This window comes from Motacilla alba, chromosome 1A (assembly GCF_015832195.1).
Source record: "Motacilla alba alba isolate MOTALB_02 chromosome 1A, Motacilla_alba_V1.0_pri, whole genome shotgun sequence".
Taxonomy (NCBI): Eukaryota; Metazoa; Chordata; class Aves; order Passeriformes; family Motacillidae; genus Motacilla; species Motacilla alba.
Genome location: NC_052031.1, coordinates 22,081,205 through 22,099,984, shown reverse-complemented (window position 1 = coordinate 22,099,984; position 18,780 = coordinate 22,081,205). Strand labels below are relative to the sequence as shown.

General features: G+C 36.1%; 1 protein-coding gene across 24 annotated transcripts in view; it reads right to left on the bottom strand.

Annotated features, from left to right (window-relative positions):
- CADPS2 (calcium dependent secretion activator 2) overlaps positions 1 to 18,780 on the bottom strand; it is a 287,279-nt gene that overhangs the window by 20,582 nt on the left and 247,917 nt on the right. For 13 of the 24 annotated variants that reach the window (XM_038155824.1, XM_038155816.1, XM_038155827.1 and 10 more), the window contains 5 exons: positions 17,964 to 18,111; positions 14,328 to 14,402; positions 10,820 to 10,903; positions 10,676 to 10,708; positions 1,056 to 1,163 (listed from right to left, as the gene is read on the bottom strand). In XM_038155824.1, coding sequence (XP_038011752.1) covers positions 1,056 to 1,163; positions 10,676 to 10,708; positions 10,820 to 10,903; positions 14,328 to 14,402; positions 17,964 to 18,111 — 448 coding nt within the window. Of the gene's footprint in view, positions 1 to 1,055; positions 1,164 to 10,675; positions 10,709 to 10,819; positions 10,904 to 14,327; positions 14,403 to 16,929; positions 16,948 to 17,963; positions 18,112 to 18,780 lie in introns of all 24 variants that reach the window. The other 11 variants (XM_038155811.1, XM_038155825.1, XM_038155814.1 and 8 more) reach the window with 2 other exon arrangements.

Here is an 18,780-nt window from a genome sequence, read left to right as displayed (position 1 = left end):
CTAAAATACTTAGGAGATGACACAAATAAACACATTTCAAAGTCTATATTACGTTCCAGAATTAGTTTTTTAATAAATTCCATTTCACAGTGCTGGGGATAACTTCTTTTCCTGTTCAAATTCCTATGTAATTGTGACTGAGATAATTGTCACGTAAACTGATCCCAGCTTACAGTTAAATAGCTTTTATTTTACATATATTTTACATGTGTAGTGCTTTAAATTTATACAGAAGGTACTATTTCAGCTGCCTACAGCTTCCCCTTCAGCCAATTAGGAAAAGGACATACTAGACATAAATTAGTAGTCAGAACTTGAATGAACTGAAATGTGATCATTTCTAACAAAAAGATGAGGAATTGGGGCAAAAGAATGAATAGAGGAAGCTACAGAAGTTATTATCAAAGCTGAAGAAAATTATTGCGTGCACCTTGAGGATAAGGATTACTCTGAGCTTGCAGAAGTCAGATTAGAAATTTGAAAAGGAGTTCATAAATTCAATAAATGTTTATAAATGTCAACTTTAAGAAATTAGAAGTCTTAAAATGGAAATCCATAAAACAAAATTTACGGAAATCCATAAAACAAAATTCTAAAAGTCATCCCACAGAAGTACCAGCCAAACCCACAGATGTACCTGGTATCTCTGTACTCTTTCTGTATACAAGCAGGCAGTGATATGTAAAAGTTCTTAATTTAGCAAATTTAGTTCTTAATTTACTGGTCTGCAGTGGAATCCACAAACCACACCAATCCAATCCTCTCCATTAACAAAATCAAAAGATGGAATATAATTGGACTACTCCATGGAAAAATTACTGTTTAAAATAATAATATTCTACCAATTTTGTCTTCCAGCACTTAAAAGTTTCACGCAGAAAATATTTAAAAGGCCACCCTTGACAGCTGAAGCTTGCAAAGAATGAGCAAAAAAAAAAAAAAAAATTATCAGCAGAGAAGAATATCTAAACAGCTTGCTGAACACCATCAAAATCCAGCTTGTCCCTTCTGATGTAGTAGTGACACCAGCACACTTTGCAAGGCTAGTTACTTACATCAAATAACTTCTCTATGTACATTTCCTCATTGACCTTTTCTCGAAGGATATCCTGGTTTTGCCGAACAAACATAATATAGGTGTCTGCTAGATCCATTCCTGGTTTCTGGAAGAAAAAAAAGTGAGGGGAGAAAGTAATGGGAATGGAAAGACAAACCCCTCAACAACTGAGACTTAAAAGAAGTTAAGTATGATGAAAACAAATGTTACAATGTTCCTACATGTACAAACTGTATGAACAAAACCTGCTGTGAATTCTGGGTTAGTTAACATGTTCACGAGGTTTCACTATCAATGTGGTCCTACGTGTTTTAATTTATGGAAGCTCTGAGTCATAAATCTACATTGCCATATGCAGTTGAATCAAGTCTTGGCTCTGGAAATATCAGTGCCTAACTCAGACATATTCCCCTGTTTTTGACAGCAAGGCCTTCATAGATAGCCACTCCAGCCCGAGTGTGGAGATCCAAATCCTGCTGTCACATTCAGAAAATACTTAAAAAAGCATTCAGTTCCTTTTTCACTGCATAAGATTTCTTCTAACTTACTTCCAGCGTACAGCTGAATTTTGTGTTTGACGTTAGCTTCAACTAACTGCAATTCAAACTAAGCTCAAGCACATCCCTGAGAGCAATGGCATAAAAAGGCAGTTTTGAGTGTAGTCCTGTATACTCATATTTTGTAAACTGTTGCACTGGTGCAGTCAGCCCTGAGGATGGCTAGGGGAGGAGCAAAGACCAAAATTTTTCCCTTCCTGTACCAATATATGCTCTGTATGAATAGCAGAGCAGGCATAATTTTTATACCATACCCCCTAGGACACGTTGTGTGTATGTGGTACTGCAGCTGTAGAGGCACACTGGTGGCTGAAACTGCTCTCTCCTCTGAATCCAGCTGTGATTTCTGGATCTCTCTAGTCATGAAAAGTTGTTCCACAATAAGACTCCTAACAGCCTGCAACGTGCACTTTTCGGGCAGTGCACGCAGAGCTGGTAAGGAGTTCACTTTTTTCTAACAGGAACCAAGAATGCACACAGGCACTTTGGGAAGTTTTTTGCAAATGCCCTCTGTGTGAGCAAGCTTGTTAAAGTATTACTTACTCCCAAACAATAGTTTGTAAAGCTCCTGGCATGCAAAAGAATGCTAAGTTTTATAATGCTTTATAGCATTACTTTTATAGTATCATAGTATATGGTATAGTATTATAGTTTTAACACGGGCCTTAACATTTGTAGAGGATCCAGATTTTGCTAAGACTCCATATAGAATAATTACCAGTTCTAAGGAAGAAGGACAAAAGCAGTTATACTGAGCCCCTGAATTCCCAAGCATAAGATATGTCTATTTCTCAGACATTGTTATTGTCTGAAAATAGGATATGAACAACACAGTAAAATATTTAGCAGATTTTAAAAGCCTGTATGCATGAACATGCCTATATAGTTAAAATATTAACATATTATTTTATATTAAGGCTTCCTTTCTAGTCTGCAAGTGAGTATTCAACTTTATTTTTTTTCTTATTTCTTATTATCTTGTATCCAATATTTTGTAATTTATATGAACAGGTCTGAGCACAAGAGGGAAGGAGAGATGCAACTAAAACTTGTCCAGAAACTGCTGCCATCCTATTACAGTAAGAGGATGACAGCATTCTTTCCTTAAAGCTGCAGTGAGTGAAACCTCCTGGCTTATGAGGTTCAACTCTTTTTACCCTGATCTCCCACTGACATATAGAGGAATATGTTCCAAAATTAAAATATTTTCCTTTTCATTTATACCTATGCATATATGGCAGTTTCATTTTTTAAAAGTAACTGTTAAATGTGGAATGATGGCCAGATTTCATGCTTGTAGCATCTCCAAAACTCAGGGTGAAAACTGAACTATCTCCTATAATTTGGATTGGTCATTCCAGCATTCCAGAGGCAATGAAAGCTCATTGCAAAAACTTATCCCATCTATATATGCTTAGATGAAACTCTTGAGAGCAAAGCAGGACCACTGATATTTCCATCTGCAACACACACCCAAATCCTAAGCACAGAATAAAAAATCTAAGACTTCAACAGACAAAACATTTTCTGTTGGAAAACCTGATTTGCAGAAATTAGTAGATCTCCTTCATAAAAAAGTACCTTCACTAAAATGTGATAAAAATGCTTAAGACAAATCACAAAGTGAAGCAGATGTAAAACAGAAAACTCCATATTTTACCTTAGCATACTCATTTGTGATGGCACAAGAGAATACAATCAGTGTTGAAACCTTATGAACTTTCTAAAACCTGATACAGAATTTATAGGAATTGGACTGAAGTTAACTTGGAGGAATAATGGAAAAATATTTTGAAATATTTTTCAAATATTTGAATGTTTTGAAATCTCCAGAGATGGGTGAAGGAGATCATCTAGTAAATGAAAGGCTCTCTATAGTTCTTGAAGATACACATTCAAATGCATTAATGAACCTCCCACTGAATTCTAAAATCTTTCTGCAATTAATACAATATTTTCTTTTACTAAGTTCAATAAAAAGTGTTCATCTTGCAGACAGCCAAAGCAACAAAAAGTAACATTTCCCATCAGCATTAACTCCCTTATCTTTGAGATGTTTACCTAGTCTTGAAGCTGTGACATATGGGAATTTCACACCTAGTGAATATATTTTCATGTAGCTTGTGGCACAGGAGTGTAATCATTAAAAGAATACACAAGTAAGAGTAACTGCAACAGCTGGTGACATTTACCAATTAGAATTACAGTTCTTTTAAACACTTCATCCTTCTTAATGTGTGCAGGATAATTATCTTTGAAATTGCTGTGGAAAAAAATTAATTTTCTTTTAAACAGTGTCTGACTTCAGTAGAAGTAAGTCTGGGTAAGGCAGATTATCAATACTGTGAAGTATGTCTGTTTTAAACCTCACCAAAATCATTGAAGGTTAATCATCTTTGCTCATGGTGGGCAAAGTACACATTAAACACTGAAGGAACCAACAGTATATCAAATTCTTCATTATCTTTTCATATTGCATGAATTGAATGTATTTGTTTTCTCCAAACATGGGGAATATGAAAAGAGAACTATTATAAGAATCAAAACAGCTTTAATGCTGCATATTTAATGTTTTCACTTTTTTATAGGGATTAAGTGATATTTGGAAACCTTTGATAACACTATTTTTTATTGATCTGTTTTAAATTATTAAGCATCAGAAAAAACCCAAGTTAATACAGAATTAAACAAACAAACAACAAGAAGTTTCATATACCTTAGAAAACAAACAAATAGAAACTGAGATATATTTTAAATAACTGTCACATGGGGCATTTAATTGAAAAGACTAAAGCATTCCAGTTTTCACATCTATACTCAAAAAAAAAACCCCCCAAACTTCTCTGAATTTCTGGCAGAACATCTGCTGAAGTTAATGAGAGTTATTTGCACATCTTTGGGAGAAAAATTTAACCTGGTATGTTATCCAGGTAAGTATTAAAAAAAAATACTGTTTGAAAGTTTCCTCAAGAAAAAAGGTGGGGTTTTTTTATGACAGATAGAAAGTTATTGGAAGTTTGTTTTATTCAGAACAGCAGACAAGCTGTTTTGCCTATCTGAAAATGAAAGAGAACCAGACAAAGAGATGAATAGAGAAACTGGAAACACAAAGACATCAAATAAAATACCAGGAAATTAAGAGTTGTAAATAGGGTTACTTTGTCGCTGGTTACACAAGTAACTGAATACACTGGCGAGTGAATGAGTTTAAACAAGGGTGTAGGCTTCAGCACATTCTTTTTTAGGGTTAATCACTAGTTAACCTGGCAAGATAAACATGCTGTTTGGGGAAAAAAAATTAAAATCCTTGTTAATTATATACTGCAAGTGCTCTTACTTCCTGCTGCTGCACCTAATCCCACAGGTGCAGGTTGTCTCTTACTATTCACTGCTAGGTGGGTCCTGACTGCCAGGCACTTTTTCATAGCAATAAATTCAGATAAAAAAGAAACAGCCTTATTTTCCCCATTTGAACAGGAAAACATTATCATAGTGTCTATTTAACACGGAGGAAAAAGTTAAAATACATTATTTTTTTCCAAGATGTTGTAGAAGCTGTTTTATGATTGACACGCATGGCTCCCACTGGCAATATTTGCCTGAAGCACCTAGTGAAAAGTAATGCTGCATTGCCTTAATTTCCAGGCATTCCAGTATTTTGCTGCTGAAAGATTGCAGTGGGTTTAATGCTGCCACTGATATTAGGCATTTTCCTGCAGGCAAGGTACATCTAAGTTTCTGAACAGCATTTTGCAATGCAACAGTTTGGCATAAGTCACAGTGAAAATCATGTACATTTGTAATGCTTGAGTTATGTTTATTCTCACTTTGGCATTTGTCACAGAATATTTCTTAGCATCAGAGAGTATTAAATGAACTTATATTACCAAAAAGCAACAGACTACACTATTAGTCTCAACAGACTACACTAGTTTGACTGAGTTGCTCTCCTGCCAATGTTTCAAAGATGAGAACAGATGCTAGAGACTAACTATGCAATAACAAAATCCATCCGGTTTTGTGTTTGCTCTCCTCTCCACTTCTTTCCCCGCCCTTGCATGCTGGAGGGAGTCATTTTAACTGCAGCATGGTTGTAACAATGCAATGAAAAGGAGAGATGAGCTGGAGGGGGCTATTGTGAGGAACATAGGAGCTCCTTATTCAGTGTCCACCACAAAATGAAAGAGCATGTTGGAAAATTTCACTGCCTGAAAGTTCTTCTCTAAATACTGCAAGGCTCATCATTGGGCTATGGAATTCCAAAATTAAAATACTTTTGGAATAAAAACTACTTGTACCCATGGCTAGTCCATCATCCCCATCATTTCTTAGAAAATTAAATACATAAGCCAGGGAGGAAGGTGCATCATTTGCAGAATCAGTCTATTATAAAGGTAACATTTTAATTTCACATGGTTATAAAGAAATTGTTTTGTGTAAATGAAAAAAATGCAATGCATTTTCTCTCCCTTGAAAACATCTTCTTTAAAAGAAACAGCAACTTTGGCAAAGAGGAAATGCGCGTATTTTGAGAAGCCTCATGGAAAATTTAAACTGATTCTGCAAGCATTTACACAAACGCCTTTTCATACCCATATAGTTTCATTGCATTCATAGGGAAACAGAGGCATGCAAATGTCTGCACCAGGATTTTGATTCTTAGTGCAAAGAGTCCTCAAACCACTAAAGCCCCTATGACAAAATTTGGTATTAAAATATGATTTTTTTTCCTCCATAAAGTTGTATTTTATACAGTTGTTATATTAGCTTTCCTACTAATTAGTAGTCGTCCTTCTGATTGCCATTTAAGAGGTATCTCAAAAATACTGCTGACTTAAAGCAGATGCTGCAGGGCTTTCCCTCCAATTCAACAATAGCTTGTTTTCACAAATCGGAAAACAGAAGGGCCAGTTCTCAGATCTGGGTATACAGAGGAGGAGGAAGCCAGGAGAAGCCCTAAGCATAAGGATAATACCCCTTCTGTGGTCTTTATTTTTTTAAATAGAGTTCTAAAAGAAAATCCAGCTTAAAAATGACTAGCATGGTATGACCACACCTGAATAAACACTTATTTCTCTCAAAAAGATTTTTTTGCTTCTTAAAATCAGCTAAATGAGGCCATGCAGTCCAAGTGTGATATCTGAAAATGAAGGTATCTGGAAGGTCCCCATGTGTATCTTCCTGATAGGAGGCAGAGTTCCTTCTTTGGCCTCTACAAGACCCTGTAAGTCAAATGCTGGCACATGTGTGAGGCCCCTTTTTGTACCTTTGATCCCCACATAAAGGCAAGAGTGGAGCGAGAGGGCTGGCATTGTGTGAGCTGTGCACTGCTGTCAGCCCTGGCTCCTTCAAATGGCCTCTATGACAGGTGGCTCATGTGAAGAGAGGGAGGATTAGGTTCCTTCTGTGCCCTCTAAGTAACTGGCATAGATTACTGGCTCCTACAAAGGGATTTAAACATACCTTTCTGAACAAAAAGCACTATATACATGAGCATGTAACTGGATGCTCAATTTGTATGAGTAATTGCTCTGGTTGTATTTGTCAATGCAGCAAATGTGTGTAGAAATGACCAGCCAAAGACACAATTATTTGTATGCAAAACTGACTTACATGATGAGAAATTGAACACAATGACATTATCTACATGATTAAGGAATAATAATCATTTGAGATTAACAACATACTTTTTTTTAACCTCAATTTTACTCCATTCTTTCCCTATTCTCATTAATTAACTGGCTTTGTGAACAGAATATTAAAAAAAAGGAAATGATTAGGTTGTTCTTCTACATCTCCTATGGACTGCTTGGACTTTAAGAGAAACTAACAAAGAATTATAGTGGATTTAGATGAGTTGTGTATTCCAATAAGCTTCTGCATTCCCAGTTATCAAAACATAGCATGAAAAAGACAACCAATGTCATCCTTCATGCAGCACTTGTAACATTTGTATTATTTTCCTCCAAACATTTGGTTTCTTCCACCTGCACAGCAGCCACATTTTTTTTTCCACTGCAGAGCCTTGAATACTGCAACAATTACCAATAAGGTGAGCGTAACAGCAAATTGATTTTTTTCATTATTATTTTTAGGAAATCACAAAACACCCTTGCTATTCTTTCTAGTCTGGGTAATTTCCCACTATTGCTATTATTTCTGTAGGGGTTTCAATTACCAAAACATACATAGTGTCCATACAGCCCTGTGTGCATAGCTGGGAAAGCAATGAGAGATCCTTGGCACCGCACATGTCCCACTTCTTGAAGGGCATTCTGAAAAACTGAGGCTTACGTTGCATATTTTCTTAAACAGTGAAAAAACCCCACAAACCCCCTTTTTTTGGTCTTCACTTGGATGTAATTAATCACAATTCTCTAGCAAGAGTAATGAATAGAGGGTAGACAGCAAGGGTAGGTAGCATTTTTACTAACCTATCTGCCAAATGAACCACAAGTCTGTGTCTATCTTTCCCACCCTGGTCCTGAGAAATTGAGAGATGCTGTCTAGGGAGTGTGCACCTTCATGTCCAACTATTTATTGTCTAAACCCTCTCTCAACATTAATAGAATTAACCTAAAAATCATCCAGGAATGTCTTCCTTCATTTTGAATAATGTACTATTTTAATTTACTTTTATTTAACTTTTTTATCCCCTTTACTCTTATCCTCCCTCTAAAACATTTTGCTTGGTACTACCTTCATTTTCTTCTAACATCTTTTTTGCCTAGTTAGCTTCTTTTTATTTCAGTACAAACCAGTATATTTTCACCGTTCGCCAAATCCTGGTAGTCAAAGATGAAAAACTCTCAAATCCACACACACTCAAACAAACCCCCAAACCCTGTGTCCCCCCAGCCCCCCAGCTTTCTCCCCTAGATGTGCCAAGTGATCTCCCAGATGGAGGTGGGGCACAGGGGCAGAATGTCATTGCCTAACACGTGCAAGTCTGCACATATTTGCAACTACATCAAAAGAAAGGGCTGACTTTGGCCAATTTAAGCAACTTTCACACATGCAGCTGTATGGTAAGGAAGGACAAGAAGAAATTTTACAACATATCAGGTCAAAATAAAACCATGAGGCATTTAATTAGCTTCAGTGCAGGCTTGCTAGGTCACTGTCACACTACCAAGAGCTCAATGTACATTCCTCCCTGTGTGCTGCCCCTCACTCCACTTCTCACTTCAGCTGTGAGCCCAGGTGATGACCTTGTGATGTGATGACTTTCAGCCTCCTCTTACAGCTGGAATTTTTTGCTTTGACATCTGGAGATTTTAGGCCAAATTCAGACTGGACAGCTGCTGTCAGGAAGGGCTCTTGGCCTCAACTGCATCTTCACAACAAAAGAATGTGAAAAAGCAAAACTAACCCCCAGCCTATGAAAACCTTTCAATCCAGGTAAGAAGACCTCCAGAATTTGAAAATCTTTGCCTGGTCAGATCCACACGGTTCACATTTGTAGTTTACAGCTGTGGAACTACAGTCCAGTTAAATGCTCAGCTGTGGGAAAGGTGTGTGACAAAGCTGGGAAGTGAAGACATTGTAACAAAAGGATCTTGATAGCCTGTCAATAATAATCTGATCTTCAAGCCAAGCACCACCATTCAGTGAATGTGAGAAGGGCAGTGGGGCTCCAGCAACATCTCCCTGCTCACCTCCCTCTTCCTCTGGAACAGTGGGTGCATCCCTGTGCGACTGATCTGTAATATTCCCCAGAGCTTGTGGCAAAGGGATTTTTCAGTCTCATTTTTACTGTGAACTTAAACATCAGTGTATCCAGGCCAATGGTAAAAGACTTTGATGTCTCCTCCTCATAGATATGTAATTGGGAGAGTTTTCCATATTACCTGAAAGAAGCCAATGAATTTCTAGTTTGTCCACTAATTTTTTTCTTTAGGCCTTTGGGTCTTAGGTGCCTCAACAAGGACCTTTTGTGGCAGCTACACAGCACAACATATTAACAAAAGGTAAACTAAATTAACTGGATTTGATATGAGGTCACTCCTTTGAATGAAAGACAGCCTACTTTTATCTTTTTTATAAAACAAAAGAGCACTTACAAAGGTAAAAAAAAAACGGGAAAAAAAAATAGTCTGAAAACATCATCTGACAACAACAGAAATGTTACAATTTATCTTATGAATAAAACAAATATAAGGACAGCAAAATAACAAATTCCAGAAACAGAGATTTTTCCATTTATTTAACACGGATGGACTGAAAAATAATTCAGTTAAAAAAATTATTTAAGCTTGCATTTTTCAGGAGAGAACTGTGGAAGGTTTTGCTGGGCACCACACAGTTTAGCATAACTGGCCTTTAGCTATATTTTATTTAATATTTTTAATTTACATAATAATTGTCACTTATGTAATAATTGTAGTATTTTTTCTGTGTTTGGAAAACAAGATTTTTTTTCAGAACTGCATTAAAAAGGGATGAGAATGCAGACTTATGAGAGAACAAGGCATACTGACAGTGAAAATGACAATATTACATAACTTTGCTTATTTAAAGAAAATATATTCTACTCTCATACTCTAATAAAATATTTTAACAGCTGAATTTTGACTTTATGTATAAAAGAACACCAACAATTAATTTTTTTACTTATAGCAGATTAACATTGCACAACCAATGCTAAATCAAATAGGGATTGAACAAGCAAGGGGTTAAATAAGCAGACCTGAGTCCTGAAATAAGAAATCAAGAAATAATGGATACTCCAGTATGATGCTTTTACTTGTTGCTTATACTACACATTTGAACAATTTATCCCCACAAAAGAGTATCTAAGTTACAATCCTCACTCTTCCACAGCTGAAAAAGTGCATTGAGAATAACCTTTCCCCAGTTTGCTTTGAGAGTTACTTATTGCACAAGGGAAATGAAACGTCCTCTCAGGGCTGGAGTGGCTGTTTAAATACTCTATGTAAAGCTGTAATGAATCTCTGTAGGAAAGCAAAATGTCAACAATAAAAAATGTGAGCTAAAGCCCCCCTAATTTCTGAATTAGTATGAGCAACAGAGCAAACAGATCTAAAAGGGTTATACTTACCGGAACATCAACATATTTGGCAGCTGCTTTTACCTTTAGAAAATTAAGCATAAAACACACAGTAAGTACTTATTACTACAAATTGAACACAATTTCAGAATTATGCACAGAAAGAACAGAACCTTTGAGAAGCCAGACACTTACAGTGAATGAAACTAATGATGAGAAGAAAGTACCTTCATCATATCTTGACAGTTTAGACAGCACACCTTCTAACACTGAAACAACCTGGAGGAAAAGCACAGAGAAAAATCTAAATGAACAGTGTGAAAATTAAATATTTGGAATGAGAATGTGAATTTTTCTTCCTCATATTTGTCTTGGTTACAGGGCAACATCAACTGTAAATCTGATCACTTTCTGCACCTCACAAAGTGCTGAAATCAAGGACAACCTTCTTCCTGCAGCTTCACTTATTGATCAAGCAGATGGAAACTGCTGAACCACTGCAGAAATAGAAACCCAACCCAAAGTGTCTCCTGAGGTGGGCCTGCTTCCAACACAACATTGCTGCCTCTAGAATGTGGTTGAATATAGGAGTGTGTGTACCCAGCATTATTTTGGGTAGAAATCACATGTTATTTTCTAGGACCACAGCTTCAAAATGAAGGAGCACAATTGCAAAAGGTGGTGATTGCCATACCATGCTTCTTTTATTTTTGCTATTAAACAGATAACTAGCTCTGATTTCAGCTGAAAGTGTAATAGCACTGGTTTTCTGTCAGCAGCATGAGCTGTTGAGCTGTTACTCCATGGCCAAGAAGGTGGCAAGAAAATGTATGCCCAAAGAGTCTGGTATGATGTGGTTTCTCTACCCTGGACTTTCACCTGCTATTGTCTGAGTAGCCTGACTCCTCAGTAAGAAGTATGAATGGGTATTTTGGACAAAATTTTGTTCTGACCAAAAAACCCCAAACTTATTAACTGCATTAATGATAGATTTAATGTTTAAACTCCCGCAAATTTGCCGTAAAGCGAACAAATTCCCTTTTCATGTCCCTCTGTGATGTTATGTTGCTCAAGTAATTCACAGTCTAGAACATAAAATATCTGTCAGCCATTGTATTCAGGCACATTTATTTTACAGATATAAATTGCTTTCCAGTTTATATAAAGATTATCTTAAAAGTCATCCATTGCTCCCAAAACAGTCATTCCCACAAGCAAGAGTATCATTTTATGAGTGTGAGGACAGAACAAAATTCCATCTGGCACGCTGTTAATGGGCCATGTAACAGTGTCACAACAGTGTCACCTCCAGAGGAACTGAGATCATCACTTTACAATAAGCCCTGCTCTTAACAGTTCAAGGAGCAGGAGCAAGTGCAAACCTACATTCGTCATTTATCAATCTAACCTGTCATATTTGCAGTGATTAATTAAGACACTGGTACATAGGTGCCAATCAAAGAATAAATCCACATCACAAGAGACACTGGCAGTTGTTTCTGCACCCGCTTTATTAGACCAGATAGCAGCTTTCTGCTTTGCAGTTGCATGCCTGTGAGAAGCTGCTGTTCATACTTTAATTTTATCTGATTGACAAAAATTGATCTGATTTATCTGACTTCTTTCTGCAGAAAAGCGTTCAACTTTATTGTGAGAAGACTGGCTAAGCTGGTATCATAAACAACGTGGCGTCCACAGTGCCAACACACAAATCCAATACAAGTGGACACAAAATAACAGAGAGCAAAACATTTCAGCATCTAGGATGTCTGTTTAAACAAAAGGCTTAGTTATGTAGCTGGAAACTTGTTTTCTGAGATGTCAGTGTACAGACTTGTGAAACTGTAAAAGCATTTCTGCACATACCTCACAATCTATGAATTGGTTACCCTGAGACACACTGTGCTTTGCTTCACTGTTTTGTGCTATTCCTGTGAATTCTTGAATGCTTTAGACTGATGTGTTGTGTAAAAACTGCACAGTACAGTTCTTAACAAGTAAAACCTCACTGAAGGAAAAGTATTATTTTCACTTTCATAAGTGACTTGCAGCTAAAACAATGATTGAAACACTTATTCCACTGAGACATAAAGGAGGTAATAAAGAGGTATAGGCTGGAAAATAGTGAAAATATATTAGATGCAAAAGATGAATGCATATGGGTTATCATGCACATTGACGTGTATTTTTTCTGGCCAAAAACCAGGAGCTAAACCTCAGCCTTCCTTTGTACCCTTGGAAGCTTTCTCTCTTGAAACAGAAGCAATCATGATGTCACTGATATTTCACATCTCAATGAGGAGACACTGGTTAAGCTTCCAGTGATCAGCCAATGACAAGGAATATTTGCTTCCTGTTTTGAGATTTCAGCCTCTAGTGTTACTGTGATAGCTAACAATGCCAATCCCTCCGTATTGATAGCCGTTGTCTCTACAATTTCTTGCACATACATGCAGAAGGAAGATGACTATATTCCTCCTTTTTTATAATCTCAGATATTAAGAAAAAACCCAAAAAGTTTAACCTTTAATAGCACGATTTTTTCTAATCAAATTCCCCTTTCTTCCTCTTCCTTTTCAATGACACTAAAACCATAAACTGGAAGATTACTTAGGAGCTATGATGGGCAACATGTAAAACTTGAAACTGTTGAATTGAACTGCTTATAATTATGTTTACATCAAAACTTCACTTTAGACCAAAAATCTGTGGCTTCTACACAGTTATCAATAAGTGGACACATTTATTTTAAACTTCTATAATGATTCTACAAACCCTTCCTCTTCAAGTAGGTGTCAATCCAAAAAGCAGATTCCCATCCCCCATCCCCCCTCAGCAAGCTGTGACAAGCAAGAATAAAGGCATGATGAAAATATGACTGAAGTCTCACTTTTTGTCATTAACTCACAAATTGTGAATATATGGCTTATTTATCCCACTTTGAAAATCAGATATTTCTGGGTAGTTTGCAATGTATAGATAACAAAACTTCTTATAAAATCTTTCTTTTCTGTCATTATTTGCTGTTTCCTTCAAACTATTCAGGATGGACACTTTTTTAATATCAATTACTTAAGACTTTTACTGGAATAGAGGTGCTACTGAAAGACAGGACATGGTTTAAGTTCTTTTCTTCACTTATTCTCCAAGTCCTTATATTATGTCAAAACACATTTTATTTTAAAATATAAATGCCTAAAAAATAAATTTCAAGAAACACCAACTTATAAAATATTTTTAATTAAATGTTTTGTGGACCAAAATCTCATTAAAAAGTTAAATTGAAACTCTGGATATTGTCCACCTCCAAATACAAAATTTAAATACTAAATGATAGGAAGAAAGTTCTCATGTAAGAAATTCAACAAAAAATAACACATGGCATTATGTAAGACAGTATTGACAAAATTTATCAGTTAATTGATATTGACAGAATTATCAGTTCTACGAGCTTCTAGCAATTCCTATCTACAGCAGAAACACCGAAAACAAACTTGTCTCAGTAGCAGGCTGCCACAGAAATTGTTTACTCAATTGTTATAAAATTTAATTTTGCAAATTCAGTATTAGTTGCACAAATAGTATTTACAAATCATGTTGTATCCTAAAATTTTCCTGTGTATATAAAAACTGATATTTGAATACATCTCCAAAGTTCAACCATTTTCTGCTGCATTATAAATTAAAATGTAAATAGTTTTACCTTTGAAACAAGAAGTGAAATAATTTCTTTAACAGTTTCTTCAATCAAGTCATCTATTTTTGAATGGTATTGTTGCTGTGATTCAAAAGATAAAAAAGCATTAGCATGTATATGAACACACACTTTTGTCATAAGTCATAAATGGTGCAAAGCTGATAACCCTGCCAGATCAGATTTACTTAAAATTATCATTTTGAACATCAGAAGAAGAAACCCTTGAAAATGATCCACCCAATCAACAGTTTCTTACATTCTGTGTTGAAAATTTTCCCATGTACACTGTTGAGTTAAGCAGCTAATAGGGTTATTATTTAGATGAATTGAGTTCTTATACTTATTCAGGCAAAGGAATGTGAAGGATAGTTTTTGTCTTCTCCTATATAATTAAGGTGGCCATGTATTTTTTTCTAAAGAGCTGGTTTAGCTGGAGAAGCGAAAAGACTAGAATAAGATTTAATTAATACAGCATTTCATGTCTGACAACTCTCTTTCATAAGTTATTTTAAATGTCCTCTAGAAATAAAATGAGCTCCAATTGTTCATCCTGAAAGAGCCTTTCTGTTAGCACAGTGAGCTTCAGTTTATACAAATCTTACAATATGCTCAAGCAAGGGCAAAATTAAAATTTCATCAACAAAGCAGAATAGATGGTAACAAATTAATAGGCCATAGAAGGCATAATAAAACAGACTTCATTCTCCATAGACTTTTTCTTTTGATTTTTCATAAAGAAGGTGCCTTTAAGTAAATGCTTTTAAAATAAATCCCAAAGACTTTTTAGATAATCCCACCGAGCTCCCTTCTGAAATTAACGAGAACTAGGGATCCCATTCTGTCAAGGAGGCACATCGATTTAAACAGTAATTCTTCCTTTAGAAACATTTATCTGACAGCAAAGATTGTCCCCAATAGCTACTTCACAGAAAATGTGACTTGTAAAGACTAACCCTATCTTCCTAGTTCAAGGCTACTCGGAACAGCTAACAGCATAATGCTTGGAGTAAAAGTACTGAGGTCAGTGTAAACATCAGCCTAATTCAGCAGCTGCCAGCTGAATAATTTTCAGAGTTCTAAGTTTTTAAAGGCCTTTTTCATCCGTTTCAGAGTTGCCATACAGATCAAAACATTAATTCCGATATGCTGAATACTTTTAGGAATGATTTTCTAAAAAGCACAGATATTGAACTTGGGTTAAATTAAGAGAGAATAAACTACGAGATGTGTTTGCCCACAGAGATGTGTCTGCTACAGGTACTAACACCAAACGTGAATTTTTGCTTTTGCATGTTTAAGAACACTTGAGAAATGTAAATACACAACTCAGACAAACAGCTGCAGTCACACTGGAACAGTAAAAGAGCATGTTAGGAATAAATCAAAGAACTTTCTACATTTTCATATTTATTACATTCTAACCATATTAATGTCTTGACCAAAAAAATATTGTCTTGAACTGCTAAGGGGTCTAATCACCCCAAACAGTGTGCAATGTCCATTGCTTACAAGCCTTCAGAAGGCAATGCTTTCTTACTCTCTGGAAACCATAAACAGTTATTCTCCCACTGATGAACGTCAAAACTATATATAATCCTGTGATCCATAAAAAAATCAGTTGTCCCCCCCAGAAAGGGTCTGCAACTTTATCTCCATAGTTCATTAAATTAATAGATTAGTGTATGCAAGATCAGTTCCTATTTTTTTTTTAGTTTTTTTCTTGTATTTTTTTTCTTTCTTTCCTGTTTTCTTATTCTTTTTTCTCACCACAAAGCAAATATAATTTTGTACGAATGGCACATAAACAGTAACTTCACTTCTGAACAAGGCAAAAAAAGAACTGAATCAAGCTTTTCAAAATCCACAAGGTTCTAAAACCATGATTTTTTAGAAAGAATTTTAAAATTACATTAATATAATTTTTTTCATGATTTATTTTGAAAACCATGAGATCATAAATACTCTAACCCACTCCTCTTCAGTGCTAATTTCCACTAAAACAGTCGCCCTCAGCAAAACAAAACTTCAGATCCTCGTGGAAGATGATTTGACTCTGGGCTTTAAGAAGATGGCTGAACTTTGGCTCCTCGTGGACTGGCTGACAGTGCAGGAGGCATGACCCAGAGCAGGCAAGAGGAATGACACATCCTAGAGAAGGGGGCTGTGCCATCTGTCTGCAGGGCATTACAGAGGTACTGGTAGTGCCTGTCCCCAAAGCAGCATGGGCTCGTGCGTGTCCGCAGGTTACTGCTCGCACGCGCATGAAGGGTGAAAAGGCAGCACCAGCTCAGAGCAAGAGCTGACAGCTGGGGTTCACTTCTGATGAGCCTCTCTGAGAGATGAAAGAACCCAAAACTTTGTGACCTGGTAAGACAGGACACTGAGTCTGAAAAGCAGAAAAGTGAAGACTTCATCTGGAATCGCCCTGAAGGACGAACAAGGAAAGAACTGAGAAGCTGATGGTCAGTCTGTTGCACAGTCAGACTGTGAAGGAATTCTGAGGGCCTGGCTAACAACACGAAAAGCAACAGTACCATTTAAAATAAAAAGTGGCTGCTGATATTCAATGAAAAAAATGCAAATTAAAAAACAATGAAAAGACACTTACCCATTGACTAGCAAACTGGTTCATGTCATGGAAAACCAAAAGGAAAAATAAAGACGACAGGGTGGAACAGGAAAATGATGAATGTCTCATTGAATTGGGGAAAAAAAAAGACAATTACATCGAATATGCTCATTTGAAAAGATCAGTCAATGAAATGAAGAACACACTATAGAAATGAAAAAAATCAACTGAAAAAAATATGTCCAAATAGTGCAATTGTGAAGGTGCCTAAAGCAGATATTCATTTTTTGTTGCCAAATTCTGAAAAATATTTTTACTGTCTCTCCAAAACCAAATCAAACATATTACAAACCAAATTACATGCTAATGCATTAGCACAGAAAGAACAGTTTTAATTTTGGCTGGTGGTCTCACCAATCTACATAGCACACTCTTTTCATTTCACAGATTAATCCTGCTGAGATGACAACATGGGAGTGACAGAAGTCAGTGTAGTTTACATTTCCTTCAAAAAGCACATCAGTGCTCCACTGTGGAGCACCTACAGTCCTGGCAGCAGACTACTGCCAAAACGGTCCCTGTCCTTGGAGACCAAACCAAAAAATCCCCCTAAATTGCCTAATTATTTCTTTCCTCTATTTTCAGCGTATTCCTAGGCATGAATGCTGGGTCTATAATCCATCTAAAACCAAACCTTACTAAATTAAAACCTGTCTGCAAAGCACAATATTTTGGCTCTATTTTACATTTACAAAGAAGTCCTGAAGTGGGCTCTTTTTCTGTTGCAGCCCGAAAGAAATTCCTGGAGGGGCTGTGAGTCAAGAAATCCTCTGAATGTTCACCACACTCACAGGTCAAAGCAAACAAATTACAGAAGCACTCTGTGTGCTCTCTGGTGGAAGATGAGGGGTTGCGTCTTGCATGATGCTGCTAGGGATCAGCTGATGCACACTTCTCTACCAACAGAGCTATGTGATGCATCTCAGTCTGAAATTAATCTAAGGACAGTCTGCAGTATGAGATGTTTCAGATCAAACCAAACATAGGAATTAAACATACAAAATTCCACTTACCTCTTGCCCCCCATCCAGAATGCAGAGTTTAGCTGTCTGTTTCTTGGCGTCAACTAAGACGTTAAACATTGTGCACAGGTAAGAAGGTATACGCAAGTCCGTTGATTTGTTTGTCTTCTGCAGCTTCAGTTCAAATGCAATCCTCGTTCTGTTTATTAAAACACAATTTGTAATGTGAGTATCTCTGATAATTCTGAACAACCACAGTAAACATGTAAAAATCTTACTGAACACGTTGGCTGAAAAATATACATATGCATGAGAACATTTTAGAATTAAAATTCCCTAAATTCAGAATATCAAACTTTCAATAAACAATTGCACTGATGGTAATCTCAAGTCTCTGCACTTCTTTAGTGAATTCAGTTGAACAATAAAAGTATTATCTTCTTCCTTTCTAGATAACAATATTTTTCCTTGTTTTTAATAGAAAACAATGAAAATACCCCTTATTTTCCAGGTTTTCTATGCTAAAATGCAGTTTATTGTATAAAACGCTTGCTTCTGAGAAATATAATGAGAAATTCCTCTTCTAGCTTTCACAGAAAGAGAATTTTAATAAAGGAAATGAGTTCAATATTAAGAAAAGACTAATATTTGCATTGAACATTACAACATTTTAGGAGATGCATAATATAAAATCCCTATTTTCTTCTCAAAACAGTGTAAATAAGAGCAATGTCACTGAAATGAACTGTAATTCAACATACCTAAAGATAAAATGTTTTATTTTCACCCCTGTTTTCAAATGTGGGTACCAGAAATTCACACAATATTTTTAGAAGATGGGAACAGAAGAATCCTATTCCCATTTAAA